We start from the raw sequence: 25,587 nt of genomic DNA, 5'->3' as shown, positions 1-25,587 counted from the left end.
ATTTTGTTCTACTAACAGCACACAGTCCAGCTTTGCTTATTATTTTGATTAAAAATTAAAGAGAGATCAAGGATGAGCTTTATTTGTCACATGTACATTAAAACATAGTGAAATATGTTGTTTTTTGCTTTCTATTCATGATTTGACTCTAATTCACCCACTTTCCCTATGTCTCCTAATTCTTTAAAATTACTGGTTCTACTTTCTTCCCCCCCCCCACCCCGTTTTACTCCACTTTCCCTCAAGTTAGTTGTGCTGCAAAGAAGAATTAAGTTTTAGAGATCATCAAGAAATTATATGACGTGAGCTGATCCTGATCCAGCAAGATCTGGCCTGCTTTTCAAAATTACCAGCCATTCAGGAGATGTGACATAAATATGCACTGCAATGGAATAATGGCAGGATGAATATAGGTGGAAACTGTTACTACATCAAAAGGACATTCATGCAAAAAGAACCACTCAATCAACAAATGAAACTTGAAATCTGTGGCCACTTGTTACTTAACGACAGTGATTATAGAAAATCAATTCCTCTTCAGCTAAATTACAAGGGAAATCATCAAAGCAACAGAATTACATCTCAGCAATGAATAAACATGTTTTTTTTCCCCAGCTTCCTTTAACTGTAATCAAATACACAATAAGTTTATTACTATTAAAGTGATGTGCAAACTCGGCAGTTCAGGCTCTTAGATGACAGGAGAAACAAAAGTAGAATTTTTTAAAAATGTAAACCAACATAAATTATGACTTTAACCAACATCGTTACTTACAGGATCACTGTTGTATAACGGATCACAGAATTTCTCTAGTGTGTAAAGGTACTTCACATTGTCTTTTGCCTCATTGGCTGCATCAGTGATGCGAGCATCCAGATCTCGCCATGTCTATAAATATAACGCACATTGGTTTCAATTATGAAAACCACAATGATAAATCATTCACTGATGAGTTAAACCATTAAATCATGATTGAAAGAAGGAAAATGTAATGCAACCTGGCAACATTTAATGATAAATAAACAAACACAAGATGTGACTACAGATAGAAAAGCAGAGGAACAGAAAACAGAAATTTCGAGGAGACTGGGTCCCAACTCAGGATGCCACATTCGTAAAATATTAAAATGGTCGATTTTCATTCAGTCCTGCAAATGGATGAGGCCAGCAAGCTGTTTCTAACAATAAACCGTACACATAACAAAAACAGAATTTGATCCCAGCTCTAGGGCCACAAAGACATTTCAAATTCTTTCAAGCCTCATACCAAATAATCAAAAGAGTGCATTTTACAAGTGTTAAGGACCACTCAAAAACAACATAAAATATAACCTAGAACAGTACAGAATAAGAACAGGCCCTTCAATGCTGTGCCAAACTAATTCAGTTAATCTTTAACCGAAAGATTGAAAGATCTTCAAAAGAAAATCTTTGCATCTTCGTAAGTTACTTATTTAGCAGCGAATAGCATCATTCATCTTGGCAAGGTCCCACACACTCTAGGCTCTTCCAGAAGACTGAGAGGCATGGGATCCACAGTTTAGATTTGGAATTGGCTTGCCCGGAGAAGATAGAGGATAGTGATCAATGGGACCTATTCTGGCTGATATTCTGCAGGGATCTGTATTGGGAGCTCTTTGTGTATATACTGTATGTGATTGGATGAAGATGCAGATCAATGGGTTAGTAAACTTGCAGACAATACAAACAACAGTGACATTGATAGATAATTGCTGAGGAGGGGGTGCCACGGTAGTGTAGAAATTACCACAATGCTTTTACAACTTGGAGCAGAGTTCAAAGTTCAATTCTGGTTCCCTCTTAACAAATTCATATGTTCCTTTTCAAGTGTGCGTGGGTTTCCTCCAGGTGCTCTGGATTCCTACCACATTGGTCACTGTAAATTGTCTTGTGATTAGGCTGGGATTAAAATCAGTGGGTCGCTGAGTGGTGCAGCTTGGTGGTTCAGAACTGCCTGTTTCACACTGTATCTCTAAATAAATAAGTAAATAAATGGACGCGAGGAGATATAGATTAGTTGAAGTTATGGGTGGAGAAATTTCAGACTGAGTTTAATCCAGCCAAGTGTGAGTGGATGCACTTTGGGGGATCAAATGTAAAGGGGCAATATACTACTAACGGCAAGACCCTTAACAGTGTTGGTGTGCAAAGGAATCTTGCGTTCCAATTTTAAAACTCCTTGGAAGTGACTGCACAAGTTGACAGGGTAGCAATGAAGGCATATGGCATGCTTACCTTAGTCAAAGCACTGTGTTCAAAAGTCAGTAAGTTATGCTGCAGCACTATAAAACTCTGATTAAGCCGTTAATGGAAAATTGCATTCAGTTCAGATTGCCCCATTATAGGAAGGACATGGAGGTTCTGGAGACAGTGCAGATGACATTCACTAATACGCTGCTTGGATGAGAGGGCCTGTGCTATTAGGAGAAGTTGGGCACACTTGGGTTGTTTTCTCTGGAATAGACTTGACAGAAGTTTATAAGATTATGAAAGGAATAGCTAGACAGCCAGTAAGCTATTCCCAGGTTTGAAATATTTATTGCCAGAGGTCATGCATTTAAGGTGCGAGCGATTAAGTTCAATAAAAATGTGGCAGGGCAAAATTTAATTTCAGGGAATTGTGGGTACATGGTTTGCACTGCCAGGGATGATAGTGGAGGCAAATACAATAGAGCCATTTTAAAAAGGCTCTTAGACAGGCATATGAAGAAATGGAGAATGGAGGGATATGGTCTTGTGTAGGCAGAAGGAAATATTTTAGTCATGCATTTAACTATTAATTTAATTAGTTCAGAACATCATGAGCCAGTGTTCGTGTTCAGTACTGCTCTATGTTCTACATAGTTATTAAACAGCAGTACCTCCACATTAGCAGCAACACTGTGAAAGAGATATTGATAAGAAAGTTCAAAAAATACCAATCATTTTCTGAGAAAAATTGCAGAAAGGGTAACTTCTTGGTCCCTTGCAAAGAGAGTCATTAATACAGAAGGTGGCAAAGCTGACTGGAGTGGCTTAAATCCAATTCATTGGGAGTCCCCTTCATTTTACTTTCATTACAACTGCCTCCACTGAACTTGTTATCGACCTTTTCAATCTTGTGATTTCTTATTAAAGTTAAACAAAATGAAAGAGGAGTACCATCACCTTAAGAAATTTAGATTTTGCTGTTGTAAGAACTCCAAGTACTGCTTTGACATCCTGACCCTTCAGCTGGTCCAACAGATAATTGAATTTTGACATTCGCTTTTTCCAGTGATCCAGTTCAGCACGCGGCCCAAGGTCGTCAGCTTCCTGACGCAGTTGTTCACTTTCAGCAAGGACCTAACATTGCAGAGTTGTTGAATGGAATAGCATAAATTCAATATTTTATCAAAACTGTTCATCAACTTCACTTTGCCAGCATCTCGCCCCAAGTACAGAACAGAGATGAAGAGGAGTTTCTTTAGCCAGAGGGTGGCGAATCGGTGGAACTCATTGTCATAGATTGCTGTGGAGGCTAAGTTAATGGGTATATTTAAAGTGGGGGTTGATAGGTTTTTGATTAGTAAGTTTGAGAAAGTTTACAGGGAGAAGGCAGGGAATGGGGTTAAGGGAAAATAAATCAGCCATGGTAGAAAGATGGTGCAGACTTGATGGACTGAACAGACTAATTCTGCTCCTATGTCTTATAATCTATACACGAGTCCCATGGTTCCAAACAGAATCTTGCCTGGTATTTCCTGCACAACTGAGAGGCATATTTCAGAAGGAACAATGAAATGTTATGTTTCATATCTCAAAGCTATGCCCTGGAAGCCCCTGGTGGCTTTTCAGCCTGCTATAATTAAAAACTTCTAAACTTTTTAAAAATGGAATATTATAACAGAAATGTCAGAAAACTACTAAAGTTGATAAAAAAATAATTACAAAAATGAACTAGAACAGACAGTAATGTAAAGTAACTGAAGAACTTGCTCGCTGTACTTTTTCCAATAGTATCAGTAACATCATTCAAGTGAAGAAATTCAGTGGCCAACCCACACTAGCTGAAAGCTTTTTGGGGGTGGGGGAGGGGGAGGAGGAAAAGCAAAGGTGAAAGGGTGAACAATTTCAAGTTCCTGAATGGCAACATCACTGTAGATCTATCCCGGACCCGACATAATAATGTAATTACAACGAAGGCATGCCAGCAGCTCTTTTTCATTTGGAGTTGGGGGAGATTTGGTATGTCACCAAAGACTCTAACAAATGTCTGCAGCTGTATCACAGAGAATATTCTAATGGGATACTTCACTGTCTGGTATGGACAATGCACAGGATTGGAAAAAGATGCAGAGGGTTGTAAGCTCAGTCTGCTCCATCATGGGTGCTAGCCTCCTCACCATCAAGTACACCTTCAAAAGGCAGTGCCTCAAGAAGGCAGCATCCCTCATTAACGATCCCCAATGCCCAGGACATGCCATCTTCTCATTGCTACATCAGAGAGAAGGTACAGAAGCCTGGAGACATTCAATGTTCTACGAACAGACTCTTCCATTCCACCATCAGATTTCTGAGCTGTCCATGAACCTTTGAACACTCCCTCACCGTTTTGCTCTCTTTTTGCACGAATTGTATATTTCTTATAATTATGTAGTTCTTATTGCAACTTACAGTACATTTTTATGTAATGCACTGCATCGTTGTCATTAAACAACAAACTTCAAACATGTGATTCTGATTTAAATTGCACCTGTGAATCCTTCAGGGCATCAGTCTACCACTGCTGGAGTCACTGGAGTTCAGAAGCAATAATCTCCAGCTTGCCTTTAACTTCGATGTTGCAAGATGATTATGCACCTGATATCAGGCAATATGCTGATGTCAATATCTGTAGTGTACTGATAATAGTGTCTGATAGCATGCAATTCCCTGCAGAAATGCCATATGAAGGCATCTACAGTATTGATGCCCATTAAATCAGTGAAACAGGGGTGAGGGGAGTTACCCAATTATTTCACCCGATCACTGAACACAACCTATGGACTCACTTTCAAGGATTCTACAACTCATGATGTTGATCTTATTTATTTACTTATTATTATATTTTGTTTTGCATTAGCAGTGTACTTTCTTTTGCACATTGGTTGCTTGTCGGTCTTTGTGCATAGTTTTTTACTGATTCTATTACATCTCTTTGCTCTACTGCGAATGCCTATATAGGCTTTTGAAAATAAAACTGCTGAGTTTTAATTTTAAGAGAAACCGTAACAACTCCTTTATTGTCCTCCAAACACAGAACATAGCGGTAACAAACCACATCATTATGTTAAAGTGATCCCCAATTCAATGTGGGTGGCTGTGAATTACACATACACTACCATGTATTACATTACCCTACACAGGCCCTGCCAAGAATTCAGCAAAACTGGCAGCAAGAGCCTGTCCGGAGCCCGGATGTGTTCCATGGGTGGAGTAACAGCAAATGCCTCTGGCTCATCCAGAGGTGTGTTGATATGCTTATGGTCATGCATTGACGCCAGGGCCATGGTAGCAGAATCCTCCAAATCTTGGAGGACAGGTTTAAGGTGACCTACTGAAATACATTCAGGTTCACCCCCCCCCCCCCCATATATGATAGAAGTATTTTCCCTCTGTTCCAAAATGCAGAATGGGCCATCGTAAGGAGGCTGAAGAGGATGTTAGTGGATGAAAACAAACGAGGCAGAATATAAGTCAACAGGAACCCAAAAGTGCTGTACACCATGATGGGAGGTAGGAATAAGTATAAAGTAATTGAGTTTACTGAGGAGGGAAGAACGCTGTTGAGAGGCCAACCTGGCTGTCGTGGTGTCAGGAATAAAATCGTTTAGCACTGATAGCAGCTGACCACACACCAACTCAGCCACCGATAACTGCAGGACCTCTTTTGGAGCAGTTTTGAGCCCCAGTGGGACCCACAGCAGGTGATCATGCCAAACGCTCGTCCATCAGGGAGGCCCTCAGAGCAGTCTTTAAGCTGTTATTGGACTGCAGGTGATACACCGCCACGTAATGAAGCCGAACACCGAGGTTTTGGCATGGCATCACAGCTCACAGGTCTGATGCGAATAGAGGACCGTGGTCCGAGGAAATATTAGATAGGATGCCAAACCAAACAACCCAAGTGCTGACGAATGCCCAAGTCATGTTTGTGGCCGTCATTGACGCTAGAGGAACGACTTCTGGCTACCTGGTGGTACGGCCCACCATGATAAGGTGTATTAAACCATGGGAGGGGAGAAGAGGACCAACCAGCTCCACGTTGACATGGTCACATGGTCACTCAAGGATCTCAGTGGTGCCCAAACATGGTACCTAACCTTCACCCTCTGACACTCAACACAAGCTGCACTCCAATCACGCACGTGCTTTCCAGAAGAAAAGAAAAATCTAAATCTTTTGATACAGAGTCCATCAGCCTTTGCAAAGTCTAAGGATATTTTTCAGCCCAAATGGCAGAAACTCAAGGGGGCCATACGGGGTTATCACAGGCATTTTGGGAATGTCCTCCGAGCACATGGACACCTAATGGTAGCCCCTAACTAAGTCAACTTTAGAAAACAATTTACTTTATCGGGCTAAATGCGGCAAAAAATCTTGAATGTGTGGGCCCAGGTAATGATCAGGCGGGCAGTAACCTTGTTAAGGTGTCAGTAATTGCCTCTTGGGCTGCAACTTTCAGACTTTGGGACCACGTGGAGGAGCAAAGCCCAGGGGCTATTCGACCTGCATACAATGCTAAGCCTTTGCATGTTGGTAAACTCAGTCTTTGCAGTTGCCAGCTTTTCTGGATCCGTGTGCAGGCATGGACTGACAGGCCAGTTGTGGAAATGTGGTGCTTGACCCCATGTTTTGTAAATGTTGTGGAGAGTGTGGACTTGGTGAGGTCTGAGAGTTTGCCCAGCCGTCAAGTGAACTGACATGCTGCGGTGCATGTGCTTGACAGCATCGTTGTGGGGAACTTACTGGGGGAGCAGGGTAATGACCCAAATTCCTTGATATCCAGAAGCTGGCAGCTATTAGTATTAACTAACCATCTTTGGGCACATAGGAAATCTGTGCCGAGCAGAGGTCTAGCTACTTTAGACAGGATGAAATTCCATGTCTAACATCACCCACAGAAGCACAGCATCACCTATCATGTCCCGCAAGTCTGGATCTTGCTGCCATTGGCAGCCTCCAGTGAGGCTTCATCACTCTGTGCCTTATGATCAATAGGCAATGCTGGCAGCACACTCACATAAGCACCTGTGACACACAAGATGCGCCACCTGACAGGGTGTCTGTGATGAACAGTAGACAACCCTGGCAGCTGGAACCCACAGTGTTCACAGACGTCTTGACGGCCTGATGCACCAGCACTGTTGAAGCTGGAAGGCGGTCAGCACTTCTTGGAGTGTACCAAAGCAAATGTGGTAAAAGCACAGACTTAACGTTGTCTGTTTTGCGGCCACAGGTGTGCGCGTGTTGGTGGCCCTGCCAACCAGGCTTATTGAGGCAGGGAAAGGAGGAGGAATTACGCATCTCTGCCTGGCTGAGTGTAGCCCATCAGCCATTTTAGCAAGCTCCCGAAAGTCCTTCATGGGTGCATTAGTGAGGGCTATGTGAACTTCATCAGGCATTTGCTGCATGAAGAACTTTTTAAAAATAAACAAGGACGGTGATTTCCCAAGACAGACAGCATGTGGTCCATTAGCTCTGAAGGCCTGGCAAGGAGAGGAACTATTTGGCAGGCTCAAACTCCAATACTGCAAAATTCTGTAAAAGGCGAGTTTTTAGCATCCAATATTTATCATGTTCAAGCAGGTGTTCAATCAGGCTCAGCACTTTTGCTGCTGTGGAACTACTGAGCACCACTACTATGTAGTAATATCAGGTGTTGTCCACGGAAATTCTTGCAGCACGAATTAGGCCTCAACTTGTATAAACCAAGCAATGGCATTTTGGTCCAAAGCTACAACAATTTCTAAGTAACTGCATTGGCCGACATGTTGAATAACACTGGAATCATCCTGGAGCATTGGTGTTACCATTATTGGTCTTTGCAAATAAAATGGCAGAGGCGTTTTAAGTTTAAAAGAAACTGTAACAACTCCTTTAATGTCCTCCAAACACATAACATAAAGCACGGGAAAAAAACTTAATGGCGTTACGTCATCACATCAGACCATCCTTTTAAAGGGAACCCTAACTAAATGTCAGTGGTGGTGAATTACGCATATATTTGCACCTATTGCATTACTCTTCACGTAGACGAAAGTGAATCTTAAGGTAAGTATATGGTTACATATACCATGTACTTAGATAATAAATTTACTTTGAACTTTTAGTAAGTTCAAAATCTTCATCAATTTTTCTTTGTCTGTGACAACTACTTTGGGTAACACTCCCCGTTTGTCATTCACCTCTCTTGGTATTTTGACTGAAATGGTAATTGTGCACCATTTTAAAACCCCCATGAGATCAGTTAGTTTTGCCTAATACCCAGTATGTCAAGAGTTTTCTTAAGCATACACAAAAACTAGTTAATACTACCTGCTCAATTTGCTTCATCCACACTTTAACGCAGGATTCAATTTTTTCTAACGTTTCAGTGTTATTGACTGCAGACAAATAATCCATCGGGCCCTTGAGAAGCCTCAGGTCAAAAGTTTCACATTCCTTCAAGTTCACCTATAATTATAATTTTATAATGACATAAATATGATTCAATTGAAATTAGTTGCATAAATTTTGATTAACACATGTTCAACAATCAAAGATGAAAGCAAAATTAAATTCTTTTGTCCATTATCTTACCAGTAATAATTTAGTTATTATTTTTTAGTAAAGCTCCTGAAGTTCAATTTGGCATTTTTGATAAGCAAAATCTCTACTAATTTTTGCCAATCATCTAATTGTTAATCTCACTTTTCTCAACTTTTTGAAAAAATTCATTAAAACTCTTTGACTATGACACAAGTTTCCCAAACTTATGCACACTCTCGCTAATCTACTGACATTTTAAGATGTTCAGTCACTGTATAATTAATCATAGACTAGTAACTTCTACCAAGTTTGTATGTAATTCTTGATTTCTGCTTCTCAGGTTTCTTGAACAGTCAAATGACCAGTAGAGTTTTCAGTCTGAGGGAGCTTTGGATGATTATAGGGTGGAAATTAACAAAAATTTCTTTTGTAAAATCCAAAGAGTGAAGCTACTTGGCACTATCATTTTCATTCTTTAGCAGCATTATTTTAAAAGTAGTGTCATTTGATTATACAAATTCTTCATTCCCAATTCAGTTTTACTCTCAATGGTAAGGCCAGCAAGCTATCCTCCTCCACTGTAAAAAATAAGTGGCAAACAGACGACTTAGAGGCAAACCCTGTGCTATAGGGTTGGGTGTGCATGTGTATAGAGAGGAGGGGGTTTGCATTTCTAGAAAATAGTCCACATCTCAATTTTCTATAACTTGAAGCCTTGCCATCTGTATGCCACTAAAGGAAAGTGAATCAAACACAACCTACAGCATGTTCAGATTATTTCAGTTGTTAGACAAACATTCATATACTTTTGGATGGATGGCTAAATGAGATTTAATAATTATTGACTGTAAAATGGCCAGTCCATCATTGACACTAGGGCATATTACTGAACTAAACTACCTTGAACACATTAAAGAATTCTCTACTTTTCTGACATGATTGGTCTGATTGTTCCATCCACATTAAAGTTCCAATAACCTAAGTGAAATTTAATTTCATGTTAAATTGCCTTTGTTACATACCAGCCTAAGGTCTACATTGAAATACTTTTTCACATTTTGGCAGTTACCAAAGCACCTCTGCGCAACACTGACTATAGTTTTATTTTAATTTTTATTTTATTTCTTAATTCTACCATGAAGTCATCACTAGATGCTTACCTCCTGTAATAGTATCTCATTACTGAGGTGATTTCATACATCATAACTATATTACTCTTCCTCCTCCTCAATTTTCCTACCTTTTCTTCAGTCTTTATAACTGATAAATTCACTTGCCAGGATACTTTAGAAATATGATAGAGGGAATTTAGAAAGAATAAGTATCCTCCCTTAAGTATATTCACACTTGTACAGATATGATGTAACTGTCAAAATATATGGATAAACAAAGATCCATTGAAATTTGTAACATCAAAAATGAAATCGAATTTTGCAGTAACAACTTACTTTTTCCATCAGGCTCTCCTGGGCACTTGCCAAAACACTCACAAACCCTTCCAATGAACTAAAGAAGTCTTGACGTACACCGCTTGCCTGAGGACTGCTTAGCTCTCCCCAACCACCATTCATTTTCTTCAAAGCAGGAACAAATACTTCTGAGAGGAGATGTTCTACAGCTTTCAACAGCCCAACATGAGTAGTATCAAGAACATTGAAATTTACTTCCTGCATTTTTAAAAAATAAAACAATTGTATCATATGTTTACTACCGGTCTGCATTTTATTTCAACATATTACCAAGTAATTGTTCTTGATTACTTTATAACAAGAAGGGAGACCATTCAACCTATCAAGTCTTATTAGTTCCCCTCTCCTGGTTCCCAGAATTCCTCCAAGTTCTTTTCTCTCACATTTGCTCATTAACTTCCATTGATTCATTTTTGCCATTAACCTACACTGAGTGGTAATCTTAATTAACCTACCAGCTGATCGTTGGGTGACGATGTGAGTGCCCAAAAAAACCCATGCAGGAAGATGCAAACACAGGGCTGAACTAGGGTCCCAACTTTCATAGGGCAGAAGCATTGCTGCACTACTGTGTAACCTATATGACCCCCATGCAGGAAAACAAACCTTAACTGGTGAATGACACCTGAGGTAGAAAGATTGCACCTCTTGAAAGTAGAGATTGGAATACTTTGTTCACAAATGAACTGTTGATAAATCTGGCAGTGATATCAGGCAGTGGATATATAAATATTGACCGACGTACTGCAATATATTTCAGATTATGCATTGTGATCTTCTAATTCCATGTGAGCCAGTGGATGGGAGATTCAAAAGGCAATGCTTCTAAAGTGTCAACCTGATCAAGTCTTTAACACAAGAGACTCTGTAGATACTGGAAATCCATGGTGACACAAACAAAATGCCGAAAGAACTCAGCAGGACAAGCAGCATCCATGGAAATGAAAGGCCAAGATCCTTCTTCAGGACTGAAAAGGGAGAAGGCGTCACAATAAAAAGTGGGTGAGTGAGGGGAAGAAGGATAGCTTGGTGATAAGTGAAGCCAGGTGGGTCAGAAAGGTAAAGGGCTGGAGAGGAAGGAATCTGATAGGAGAGGAGAGTGGACCATAGGAGAAAGGGACAGAGGAGGACCAGGGGAAGGTGATAGGCAGGTGAGAAGTAGCAAGAAAACAGAGTGGGGAATAGAAAATGGGAGGGGGAGGGATTTTTTTTTAAACTAGAATGAGAAACTGATATACATGTCATCGGGTTGGAGGGTACCCAGAAGAATGTAAGGTGCTTCTCCTTCATCCTGAAGGTGTCCTCATCACGGCCCAAGATGAGGCCATGGGCTGACATGTCAGAACAGGAATGGGAATTGAAATTAAAATGTTGGGCCACCAGGAACTTCCACTTTTGGGGGACGGAGCAGAGCTGCTCTAAGAAGTGTCCCCCAATTTATGACAATTCTCACCAATGTAGAGGAGGTTGCACTGGGAGCACCAGATATGATAGATTACCCCAACAGATTCACAGGTGAAGTGTTAGGTCACCTGGAAGGACTGTTTCGGATACCGAATGGTGGTGAATGGGCAGGTGTAGCACATGCTGCTTGCAGAGGTAAGTCCCTGGAAGGAGATTAGTGGTGAGGGACAAATAGACAGGAAATTGCAGAGAGAGAGAGTGATCCCTGCAGAAAGAGAAGAATTGTGGGGGGGAGGGGGGGAGGGAAAGATGTGTTTGGTGGTAGGATCTCTTTGGACTGTAGAAGTTACTGAGAATGATGTGTTGGATGCTGAAGCTCATGGGGTGGTAGGTGAGGACAAGAGGAACTCTGGTACTGTTAAATCGACGGGAGGAAGGGGTGAGTGCCAATGCCCAGGAAATGGAGGGGATGCCATTGATGCTGCCCTCACCTGCATCTCCTCCATTCCCTGGACATCTGTGCTCACCCCATCTTCCCGCTTTGGGGGACCACTACATCGAGTACCTCCACTCCATCCACCAAAACCAGAACTTCCCGATGGCCCAACATTTTAATTCTGATTCCCGTTCCTATTCTGACATGTTGGTCTATGGCCTCCACACACCACAATGGGGCCTCACTCAGGCTGAAGGAGCAACACCTTGTATTCCATCTGCATAGCATCCAACCTGATGGCATAAACATTGATTTCTCCTTCCAGTGAAAATAAAATTCCCTCCCCCTCCCCTTTTCTCCTATTCCATACTGTGGCCTCTTACCTCTTCTCATCTGCCTATAGCTTTCCCCCGGGTCCCATTCTCCTTCCTCTCCTATCAGATTCCTTCACTTCCAGCCCTTTATCTTTCCCACCTACTTGGCTTCACCATCAACTTCGAGCTATCCTCCTTCCCCTTTTTATTCTGGCATCTTCCCCCTTCCTTTCCAGTCCTGAAGAAGGCCTGAAACATTGACTGTTTATTCATTTTGGTGTATGCAAATGTCTGGATGAGGGTTGGACATACAATCTCAAGTTTCAGATATGACAACGCTACTATTGGATTAAGTATGCTAATTTTGCCTCGATTACTGATAGGGTGATCCCAGCCACAGAACAACACCTCAGCATATTTCACTACCTTTCACTTGGAAAGGAATATAATAAGAATTGAAAAAAAAACAGATTTGTTAAGTTCAGACCAAACGATTTAATAATTCATCTTCTTTCTATTATGATTATAGTGTGGGTATTTAGTGTATTCTCAATTTAATTGCCACCAAATTAACTTTTATTGACCCCCCCAAAGAATACTTCTCACAGTATACGAATAGTAAGTGAGAAAGTTATGTTTAGCCAAACAGCCTGGCATCAACAGCAATACTGGAATCTCTGGAGTTCTCAAATGTTTGCCTTGGGCTACAGTAAATTTTGCTGTTTTCACCCATTTGTTTTGAAAGCAAGTACTAATTTATCCAAAAAAAAAAAGCAGTTGCATTTAAACTAATGTCAGTGCAGAGTTTATCAGTCACTGCTATTTTACGTAAAGACACTATGTAGAATTATTCAACATCTTCACAAGAAAGCAGCAAAAAAAAAACCAAAAGAGCTTCTGAGCTCCTCCAGTTAGCTGGCAAATCGGCAGTGATGATTGAAATCAGCGAATTGTTTGTCTGTCCCATGAATAAGGGATAGCACATGGATCCGAAACAGGATAGGATGAAAGGCTGGAAGGGTGAAAATGTTGCAGAATGCAAAATAAAATCTGAACAAAGTGCTTTCAGGATAAATTCAGCTGCTCACCTTATGTACATTGTCTATAGTAATTGCTTTGGATGCACTAGCTCGTAAAAAAATTACACAAATGCCAATAAGTGCCACATCCTTCCCTTCCGTTACAAATATTTTTGGTTTCTTGCTTCGTCCTATATTAGGATTGGTCCCTGCTCCAAAGAGGTTCATTTGCACTGCAAAACAAATATAGTTCGCAAAATAAGTGCATTCATTCACAACATTTTAGCATATTGTGTGCATGTTGTTTGCATATTAGCAGGAAATTTGGACCCTGATTGAAAATTTTATTATTCAATATTTATGAACGTTATGAGAATGCAGGGTGACTCGGACAGGTTGGGTGAGTGGGCAAATGTATGGCAGATGCAGTTTAATGTCGATAAATGTGAGGTTATCCACTTTGGTGGCAAGAACAGGAAGGCAGATTACTATCTACATGGAGTCAAGTTAGGAAAAGGGGAAGTACGAGATTTAGGTGTTCTTGTACATTAGTCAATGAAAGCAAGCATGCAGGTACAGCAGGCAGTGAAGAAAGCTAATGGCATGCTGGCTTTTATAAGAAGAGGAATTGAGTATAGGAGTAAAGAGGACCTTCTGCAGCTGTACAGCACCCTGGTGAGACCCCACCTGGAGTATTGTGTGCAGTTTTGGTCTCCAAATTTGAGGAAGAACATTCTTGCTATTGAGGGAGTGCAGCGTAGGTTCACAAGGTTAATTCCCAGAATGGCAGGACTGTCATATGTTGAAAGATTGGAGCGACTGAGCTTGTATGCACTGGAATTTAGAAGGATGAGAGGGGATCTGATTGAAACATATAAGATTATTGAGGGATTGGACACGCTAGAGGCAGGAAGCATGTTCCCGCTGATGGGCGAGTCCAGAACTAGAGGCCACAGTTTAAGAATAAGGGGTAGGCCATTTAGAACAGAGATGCGGAAAAACTTTTTCACCCAGAGAGTGCTGGATATGTGGAATGCTCTGCCCCAGAAGGCAGTGGAGGCCAAGTCTCTGGATGCACTCAAGAGAGAGTTAGATAGAGCTCTTATAGATAGCGGGGTCAAGTGATATGGGGAGAGGGCAGGAACGGGGTACTGATTGTGTATGATCAGCCATGATCACAGTGAATGGCGGTGCTGGCTAGCAGGGCCAAATGACCTACTCCTATACCTACTGTCTATTGTCTATTTAGTACGGTATCTCAATACAGAACGCTTTTGTACTATTGCTTTGGATTTGATTACTTAGTTTTCCCTGTGATTAAATCTCCAATACAGTTTAAATTAGCCCAAAGCTGAGGGTAGTTTGAGCATCAGATGAGGTTGAAAGTCACGTCTTGAGCTCTCAAACTATACTTGGAAGCACTGCCAATAAGCTGCTTTGATTTCCAGATGACCATACAATTAACTTTCCTAGGCTAATAATTATCTTATAAAAATGATACTAGGACTGAACTCAAAGAATTAAATAAAACTGGAATGTAAAACGGGCTAATGCTTTGCAGGTAGAGGTAAAATTCATTCCCCTTGATCCCAATATTGTAATTCCATTGAAATGATGCATTAATGTTTGTGAAGCAAGTTCATTATCAAATGAAAAAGAGACATTTTTAGGATTTTTTTTTAAGAAGTTCCGTTACGAGCCAGTGTTCCGGCTTGCCTAGCAAGAAAAAATCTGCGAGAAACGGTATGACTTGAGTGCAATTTCATACAGATGAAGATTCTCTACTGACTCTCAGGATGATAACACAACTTTTTAAAAACCTGTCTAACTGTGAAATCCAGACTATTCCATACAAGCTCAGGTTATTTTCTCAGATGGCCAATGATAATCTAGGAATATCCATGTCCACATTTTCTGGTGACGATTCAGTTTGATGTTTAACCAAAATACTGCAACTCGCACTCTTAGATTGCTGCTCCAGCACAATAACATAATTTAAAATGCACACACAGCTTCACAGATTAGTAAAAAAATTGGAATGAAGTACAGAGCAACCAAACAGAAAACAGAATAGTTTAATGAGATATGCTAACATAACAAATATAATATTTTTAGAAATTTTTTAACTACTCTCATTACTCATGCCAATTGATGAGCCATAATGACTGAGAATTTAAGTCTGATTTCTAACCTTTGCAAACTAGTTTGTTTTAGCAGCGGTGTTCTTGTGATACAACGGGCCATTGCAGCTTCAGCCTTGAAAAGGCGTGAACTGGCAAAAGCTGCTGCTGCATTTGGCTGCAGTTAACTTGTGCATGTTCATACAACTAGAAGGTAGGTAAGGAACGAATTAGGTTGGAGCTGTTGTAATAACTCTTCATTGGTTAAACAGTCTGTTGATACGGCAATTAAGACTTTCAAATGAAGAATGGTCATGTACGCGAAGGCGTCACTGGAATTTCAGTGCATGTGGACTGTGGTCCAGGAAAGGGGTCACTCATTATGATAGGCAGCAATGGAGATTTCCATCACAACATTTAGGAGAATTTCTGTTAATTAATTAAGCACATGTAAAATTGTGCTATCACAGCCATGACTAGGGATGAGAAATCAATTCCAAGTGACAGGCATTAGCCTGAGAAAGCATCATTTACATGACCTTTTAAAATTATGCATCTTAAACAGCATCATTAACACAAAAGGAAATTGATTACTTGCTCCACTTACTTGCCCCATCATTGAAATGTCCCTACAACCAATGATCTCGCTTTAAGGACTATTTATCTCAATCTCATATTCTCGTTATTTATTGCTATTTAATTATATTTGCATTTGCACAGTTTGTCATCTATCACACTCTGGTTGATCTTTCATTGACCCTGTTATAGTTATTATTCTATAAATTGGCTGAGTATGCCCGCAGGAAAATGAATCTCAGATTTGTATGTGGTGACATATATGTACTTTAATAATAAAATATACTTTGAACTTTGATTATATCCAAATTGCTCACCACTAGCCTTTGAATAATTACACAAAAAAGGAGTAAAGGATCAGTTCACTTACTCAGTTACTCACTTTGCTTACCTTTTTCATTCGGTTCCACTTCTTGATAATAAAACATAAGGTGTGCAAGCCCACCAATGGCAAAGAATGAATCTACACGATCAATCTTTAAAATAAAAATGAATCATCACAATTGCCACAATTTATAAACGGAAGTGTTCAGGACAAAATGGTCTCACATTTAATTTTAATGCATGGAAATATTCAGTAATTCATAAAGAGTACGCTTTAAACTGAAGGCAATATATATTTCCATTAGTAAGAGAGAGCACAGTGAACTACCTACTCTGTCTCATTCATATCAAAAAAACAAGCAAGCACTGGTATTAATATCCTCAAATGAACTGCCCTGCCTAGCTCGCTTCAAATACCAGTACAGTACTGTGCAAAAGTCCAAGGCACCCTAGATTTTTTTTTAATGGGGTTTCAGATGGTAGGGTATCCACAGAGCCCCGATCTCAACATTGTCAAGGCTGTCTGGGATTACCTGGAGAGTCAGAAGCAAGTGAGACAGACAAAGTCTGCAGAAGAACTGTGGCAAGTTCTCCAAGATGCTTTGAGCAACCTACCTGATGATTTTCATAGAAAACTGCACGAGAGTGTACCTAACAGAACTGATGCAGTTTTAAAGGCAAAGAATGGTCACACCAAATATTCATACGATTTAGTTTTTTTTTACTGTTTACTGCTCTTTATAGTAATGTTTTGATATTTAGAAATGTTTCATTTCATTATTTTTGAAAGAATCTTCACTGAATTTTTGCTTACATGTACCTAAAACTTCTGCATAGTACTGTACATTACTTTTGAAGTGTCTTATTATCTTGATTTTAAAATGCCCAGAAAATGCCTTGGGATGTTATTTAACCTACTTGCCAAGGATAATTCCTGACCCCTTTGAACCCTCCTAACTTTACCCAAATTGAGTTCTATCCTGCTTTCTTTCTATTCCTCCAGCATTTTGTTTCATTTTATCTTCAAGTTATGCTGCAAATTAAATGTAATTTCTTGAAAACTATTTTTGTTGACATAATTTTAGTAATACATACACTCACCTGGGAACCCTCAAGAATGGCATCTTCCACCTCAACTTTCTCTATTCCAATGCACGAGGCCACAACCCCCAAAATGTAGTCATGTCTACCATCCAGATGGGCCCGCTTGGCTTCTCTTTCCTCTTTTAGCTTTTGCTGCAAAGATAGGCCATTTTATAGTTAGAAAAATTGAAAGCAAATAATGAAGAATTATACACTTTTAATCCCATCGTATTATTCCTTATTTTGTTTATACTCCTGCTTGAGCTCTCAGGTCTTTTTATACTTCCTTCAAAATGTGACAGGTCAACTTTTTTGAATTACACTCCTAAACAGTGGAACTCAATATCTAAAACTAGGGTCTCGGCCCAAAGCGTCAACAGCGCTTCTCCCTATAGATGCTGCCCAGCCTGCTGTGTTCCACCAGCATTTTGTGTGTATTGTTGTTTGAATTTCCAGCATCTGCAGATTTCCTCGAGCTGACACTCAGACTCAGTCAACCCTGTTAATATCAGCTCAAAACCAATTCGCTTAACCTTGCATTTAACTAACATCTTTTTGTCTTTCATTTTCATGTTTATTTTTATTTTGGCTTTTTTATTTTCACATTTGCACTTTTTCCTATTGTAAAGGACCTTGTATTACTCTAAGAAAACTGCTCTATAAAGTTATTATCATTAAAATTATTTGATTACAGCAATTTGATTGTTCAGGTATCTACTCATATTGTAATGCACCCCACCAAACACATAGATCTAATAGTTCAAAAGTACAGATAAAGTGCGTCTCAATTTAATTAACCCAGGATCCTCTCTTTAAGATAGCAAGTTTTACAGAAGGGAAATTACGTTGTGATTATACAGCCCTTATATTAACTGTCAAATATAGAAAATTTATACATAGTTGCTGTCATCTTAAGGACTAAATTTACAGATCAAGCATCAACATAATCACCAAATGGGTTCCTAAAGTTGTTATAGCCACGGGTGATAGTGGGGGCAGAGAGAGGGTGACGGGGGGGGGGGGGGGGGGGGCGGGTGACAGAGACCAAGTTTGGCCATTCTCCTCTGACCTCTCTCATTGAATGTTTCTTGTTTTTCGCACCATTTTCTGTAAACTCTAGAGACTGTTATGTATGGAAATTCCAGGAAACCAGCAGTTTCTGAGATACTCAAACCACCCCGTCTGCCACCACAATAATTCTATGGTCAATGTCACTCAGATCACATTTCTTCCCCATTCTGATGTTTGGTCCGAACAACTGAACCACTTGACCATGTCTGCATGCTTTTACGCATATGATTGACAGATTAGGTATTTGCATTAACAAGCAGGTGTATAGCTGTACCTAATATAGTGGCCACTAAATGTATATATTTTGTTGTTCCTTTTTCATGCCTTGTGGCGCATCAGGTGGCATTTTTTTTTTTGTCATTTCCATACTATTTATCTGTTTTGACAAAGCAGCGTTGCTAGCTTGACCCTCAGCCCAGCACAAATGGAAAGTGTGCAAGGAGCCGGGTTCGAACCTGTGACCATTCACCTCAAAACCTGGTGCTGTCACCATTACATCAACAGCCAGCATTAAGCGTAGCTATTATATATACATTATATCCATGCGTGCATAATATGAATGCTGATAATTACATGAATGCCAAAGTATTTGCAAACAGTTTTACTGTTTATGTGGTAAAATTAAAAATTGGAATTATAAAAATTAGAAAATATGTTTTATGAATTATACTAAAATTAACCAAGCATTATTTAGAACAGGAATTATTACATGAAGAATGCTTATTTGTTAGTTTTGAAGATAACAAAATTATTAATAGAGATGCTAATTAAAGTGGTTACATTTTCATGAAGATTTTGGTAAAGAGCACATTCCATTTTATCTGAGACGTTCAGCTCTGCTGTTAAGGGAGTGCAAATAGGTAGGAAAGTTCTTTCAGAATGTGATAACTCTTTCCTCAAGTATCAAGCTCACAAACTCATCTCATTAATTCAACTTGGAGGAAAGGGTGGACATGAAGCAGATTTAATTTATTGTGTGAAAATATGAAGTATTGCAAGGAAAACTGCTGGGACACAATATGATTTTACAGATGTGAGGTGGAGAGAACATCACTGTTGGTACGGGGGGCATCAAAGAACAGGATCAGGAAAAGCTACTGAGGGTTGTAAACTCAGCCAACTACATCACTGAGGCATCTTCATCATTAAGGACCCTCACCATCTAGGGCATGAATTACCATCATCAGGAGAAGGTACAGGAACTAGAAGACACACATCCAATGGTTTAGGAGCAGCTTCTTCCTCTCCACTATCAGATTACTGAATCACCCATGAATCCATTAACACCACCTGCTCTCCTTTTGCACTACTATATCATTTTCATATTCCTTATTGTAAATTATCAGGGGCATAAACAGTTGAGTGCTTAAGGTCTGGAATGTATTAATAACGACACATTTGAGGAAGCCTCAAAGTAACATTCAAAAGTGCGGTTGTGGCTGAAGGGAGGTAGTGGTTGGGTAAATACCTAAGAGGAAATAAATGTCAAGGCTTTCAGAAAGGATGGAGGACTGTGACTTGCCAGATTGCCCTTTCAAAGAGCAAGTATGGTCTCAATGGACCAAAGACGACCCTACATCTTTTTAACCACTCTGTGAATTTAACACTATTACAGGACTGAATTTGCACTGTTACTAATCAAATCAATCCTTCTTTTTTGACCACAGTAAATTAATAATTGATACCAAATGGTTGACACTTTACATTAATGCTTTGTTCAAATTTAATTCCCTTTCTCTTTGTTCAATAGAAGTTTTCCAATAACAGCAGAAATAAAAAGAACCACTCCTAACTGATGTGTGCACTGTATGACCAGGTCAAATTATGGTCCTTTCCGTCTCAAACAGACCCATTCAGAAATAACAATAATGTAATTAGAATTCAGGAAGTGGATTTAGATAAGCCGGAATGATCACTTAAACAGTTCACTGATTCACAAATTAACAGTACATCATTAAACCTTTCACAAGAGCAGGCAAGTATGTTGTAATAACACTGGTGCTTGGTAACAAAGAGTAACTAACAAGTTATCAGAACAAAGCTTTCCAAAAATAATTATTTAACCTTTACTTCTCAAGTACTGCTCATTGTTGGTATTTGTGTTGTCTATCATGAACAATAATCGGGAAGAACCCACAATGAAGTGTAGTTTCAGGCACAGCTACCTAGAAATAACCAAAGAAATAACCACTGAAAACAGTGATCTAGCCTTTAAAATAAAGAAAAAATTATACACAGAGGGAAATATATAATTGTTTTAGATACCATCAAAGCCAAAGTTTTATATATTTCCAAAGTCAAAGTAAATTTATTATTAAAGTACATATATGTCACCATATACTACCTTAAGATTCATTTTCTTGCAGACATTCATAGAACAATGAATTATGAAAAACTGCAGACTGACAGCTAAAGTGCAGAAGACAAACTGTGCAAATAAAAACTAATAATAAATAATTAGGTAAACAAATAATTCATAATTCAGTGAGATCATGCCTCTTCCAAACTATTCATCTGTTCATTACAGTTAACTCCTCTATCTCAGGATTAAAACAAGGGAACCTTCTCTGAACTACTGCCAATCCATGTGCACTTCTCCGTAAATTAGGGGTTCAAAACTGCAATACTTCAGCTGTGATGCCTGGCAGCACTGAAGCAAAACTTCCCAACTATTGTACTTAATCCCTATTGATCTAATGACATTTCCTGTACACTTCACCAGAGTGCTTTAAGGTGTTCATATTTGCTCTGCTCCAATATTGAATAAATAACTCTATATACAGTACCACACATTGTGGAACCAAATATACTTTGCATAAATACAGTAGCATGGTCATTTGAGACCACTTGCATCAAAAGGCTACCTACCACATAATACAGCAGCTGCTGCTCTTATAGACAGCAACCCTTGTTTACACAGCTGCACCCACTGATTCCCAAACCCAGGATCCAGACATTCAATGGAAGTGCTGATTTTGAGCTCGAGATCTTCAAAAGCACTTCTGATATAGAATGTGTCTGTCTTGGCACATAGAAGTTGACGATGAATTTCAACATTAATGTCTTCCATTCAATTATAATAAACATGAACTTGAATTTAAGCTAAAAACAAGCTACTGGAGAAACTCAGTGGGGTCAGGCTGCATCTCAAAGTTCAAAGAAAAAATTATTACCACAGTACATATGTACATATACCCTGAGATTCTTTCTCTTGTGGGCATATTAACCAAATCTACTGAACAGTAACTGTAAACAGGATCAATAAAAGAGTAAGAGCATAAAAGACAACAAAATATGCAAATACAAATAGCAATATAACAATGAGAGCATGAAATAACAAGATAGAGTCCTTAAAGTGAGATCATTGGTTATGAAAATATCTCAACAGATGAGTGCAGTTACAAATGAGAAAATCTGCAGATGCTGGAAATCTGAGCAACACACACAAAATGCTACAGGAACTCAGCAGGTCAAGGCAGCACCTAGGAAAATAAACTACAGCTGGCGTTTCGAGCCAAAACGTCGACTATACACTTTTCCTAGATGCTGCCTGGCCTGCTGAGTTCCTCCAGCATTTTGAGATGAGTGTATTTATCCTCTTTTGTTCAAGAGCCTGATGGTTGAAGAGCAGTAACTGTTCTTGAAGCAGGTGGTGCGAGTCCTGAAGCTCTTGTATCTTCTACCTGATGGCAGCAGTGAGAAAAGAGCATGGCCTGAGTGGTGAGGAACTTTGATGATGGATGCTGCTTTCCGACAACAGCGTTTCATGCAGATCTCCTCAACGGTTGGGAGGACTTTACCCGTGACGTACTAGGCCGAATCCACTAACTTTTGTAAGATTTTCCACTCAAAGGCATTAGTGTTCCCATACCAGGCTGTAATACAGCCAATCAATACACTTTCCATGACACATCCACAGAAATTTATCAAGATTTTTGATGACATGCGGAATCTCCACAGACTCCTAAGGAAGTAGAGGAACTGCTATGCTTTCTTTGCAATTACATTTATATGATAGATCTATGATAAGTCCTCGGATATAGTGACACCCAGGAATTTAAAGTTACTGACCCTCTTCACCTCTGATAAAAATATAGAAATCCAATACAGGCCCCTCAGCCCACAAAGTTGTGCCAAACATGTCCCTACCTTAGAAATTACTAGGCTTACCTATAGCCCTCTATTTTTCTAAGCTCCATGTACCTATCCTAAAGTCCCTTAAAAGACCCTATCATATCAGCCTCCAAAACCATTGCCGGCGGCCCATTCCACACATTCACTACTCTCTGAGTAAAAAAAAAACTTACCCCTGACGTCTCCTCTGTACCTACTCCCCAGCACCTGGGTCCTTTCGTGGCAACCATTTCAGCCCTGGGAACAAGCCTCGGACTATCCACACGATCAATGCCTCTCATCAGGTCACCACTCATCTTCTGTCGCTCCAAAGAGAAAAGGCCAGGTTCACTCAACCTATTCTCATTAGGCATGCTCCCCAATCCAGGCAACATCATTGTAAATCTCCTCTGCACTCTTTCTATGGCTTCCTCATCCTTCCTGTAGTGAGGCGACCAGGACTGAGCACAGTACTCCAAGTGGGGTCTGACCAGTATCCTATATAGCTGCAACATTGAGTGAGCTGTTGTTATGACACCAATCTGCCAAATTTTCAATCCTCCTGTATGCTGATTCATCACCACCTTTGATATGGCCCACAACAATGGTGTCATTAGCAAACTTGAATATAGTGTTGGAGCTATACTTAGCCACACAGTCATAAAGTGAGTAGAGTAGGGGGAGAAGCACACAGCCCTGTGGTGCACCTCTGCTGGTGGAGACTGTGGAGATGTTTTTGCCAGTCTGAACTGACTGGGGTCTGCAAGTTAGGGAATCAAGGATCCAATTTCACAAGGGAGTATCGAGGGTCAGGTCTTGGAGTTTATAGATTACTCTAGTGGGAACAATGGTACTAAGTGCTGAGCTGTAATGGATAAATAACATTGCTATCCAGATGTTCCAGGATTGTGTGAAGATTCAATGAGATAGCATCTGCTGTGGACTAGTAGGCAAATTTGAGTACATCCAAGTCGCCACTTGGACAGGAGCTGATATGCTTCAACACCAGCCTCTCAAAACACTTCATCACTATGGATGTAAGTGCCATTGTGCGAGTCATTGAGGCAGATTATCACGTTCTGCTTGGGCACCACTATGTTTGAAACCTGCTTGAAACAGGTGGGTACTACACACTGACGAAGCCAGAGGTGGTAAAATGTCCATGAACACACCAGCCAGTTGGTCAGCATAGGTCTTCAGTGCTCAGCCAGGTGCTCCATCCAGACCAGATGCTTTCCTTGGATTCACTCTCTTGAAGGCAGCCCTTACGTCACCTTCAGATACCGAGGCCAAAGGATCATCGGGAGACGTGGGGGTGCGTGATGGTTCCTCCCTGTTCTGGTGGTCAGAGAAAGCATAGAGCTCATCTGGAAGCTGTCCCCATGTCACTAGATTTAACTTTGTCAGAGGCTATAGCGTTCAAACCTTGCCACAGCTGTTGAGCATCCCTTGTTGATTCCCTCCTAGTCCAGATTCTCCACTTCACCCATGAGATGGCTTTCCGGACATCATACCTGCACCTCTTGTAGCATTCTTGATCTCCAGACTTGAACCTGCGGAGAGTCTTTCAGCAAAGATGAAAAGGGGAAATAGCCAGTATAAAATAGGTGAAGTGTAAGGATGGGGCTTGATAGGTGGATCAAGTGAGGAGCAATTGATTGGCCCACAGAGATCAAAGGCCTGGAGGCCTATCCTGGAGTTGAAGGACTGCCTGTGTTTCAGTGGGTGGGAGGAAGGAAAGGGGCCTATTTTGCTGCTGTTGTTTTGTTGCTTGTTGTGTTCTCTGTTGGTCTGCAGAAGACTGCTGTCATGTTACATTGACACCAGAATGTGTGACAACACCTACAGACTGTCGCCAGCACACTCTCAGGTGTGTTAGTCGTTGATGCAAATGACATATTTCACCGTATGCTAACATGTACATATAATAAATAATTCTGAATCTGAACATGGAGTCAGGTGGGAGAGGAAAGGGTGGAGAGAGTGACAGAGATTGGGAGGTGATAGACAGGGACAAAGGGCTGCAGAGATTATTGGATCGTAAACAATGAAGGTGAAGATTGGAACTAAGTAAGGAAAGAAAGGTGGGCAGATGGGAACATTAGGGAGAGGGAACAGGGGAGGAGAGTGTTGGTAATGGCGGATGGGATTAGATGGTGACAGGAAGGAAATTGGGCAATAGGGGGCAAGTGGAAAGAAGTGTGTGTATGAGAGAGAAAACTTAGATCAGAAGGAAAGAGGGTGAGAAAAGGAGAAACAGGTTATCTTAACTTGGCGATTTCAGATGTTCACAACACTGTTGGGTTAGACCAGGGGTCGGCAACGTTTACCACTAAAAGAGCCAATATGGACCCATTTCCCACAGAAAAGAAAACACTGGGAGCCACAAAATGAAATAACACTGCATACAACGGGTTTTTTTTTGCCTTTATGCTATGTATAAACAAACTATAATGTGTTGCATTTTTGAAATTGATGAACTCCTGCAGAGAAAACGAAATTACATTTCTGCATGCAACAAAAACATTTTGAACTCCGAAAAAAAGACGTTGGGTTGAAGGTTACTACATAGGTAGCCTACCTTGGATCGAAGAATTAAAAGAAAGCGCGCACTGGCGGGTGTCAGGCATTGGCAGTTGTGATGTATATTAATAGCGATAAAAAACACGTTGTAGCGGTGTAGCGCTACACGCAGCGCTAAAATAAAGACTGCAGTCAAAGGTAACTTTATTCGAACTAAACAGCCTTGCTTTAAAGCCTCCCTCAACCCGTCCCCATGGGCGCGGATGCTCCAAAAGACACGTACTCACAAACCCCCGTAGGCTATCTCCCTTAGTCGGAACGGTGGCTAATTGTTCGGATGTGCCAGGAAACGGTGTCTCCGC

The 25,587-nt window shown here is 40.3% G+C and overlaps 1 protein-coding gene across 1 annotated transcript in view; it reads right to left on the bottom strand.

The window, feature by feature from the left end:
* The window catches only part of dnah5 (dynein, axonemal, heavy chain 5), a 231,373-nt gene that overhangs the window by 187,102 nt on the left and 18,684 nt on the right, over window positions 1-25,587 (bottom strand). Inside the window, exons 2-8 of the mRNA XM_059945127.1 lie at window positions 17,537-17,671; window positions 16,503-16,587; window positions 13,485-13,648; window positions 10,222-10,440; window positions 8,561-8,698; window positions 3,170-3,346; window positions 776-889 (exon numbers count right to left, since the gene is read on the bottom strand). Coding sequence (XP_059801110.1) covers window positions 776-889; window positions 3,170-3,346; window positions 8,561-8,698; window positions 10,222-10,440; window positions 13,485-13,648; window positions 16,503-16,587; window positions 17,537-17,671 — 1,032 coding nt within the window. The remainder of the gene's footprint in view (window positions 1-775; window positions 890-3,169; window positions 3,347-8,560; window positions 8,699-10,221; window positions 10,441-13,484; window positions 13,649-16,502; window positions 16,588-17,536; window positions 17,672-25,587) is intronic.

The sequence above is a fragment of the Hypanus sabinus genome, chromosome 20, assembly GCF_030144855.1.
Source record: "Hypanus sabinus isolate sHypSab1 chromosome 20, sHypSab1.hap1, whole genome shotgun sequence".
NCBI lineage: Eukaryota > Metazoa > Chordata > Chondrichthyes > Myliobatiformes > Dasyatidae > Hypanus > Hypanus sabinus.
The sequence above is the reverse complement of the archived record's forward strand: the minus strand, read 5'-3'. Positions and strand labels throughout refer to the sequence as shown.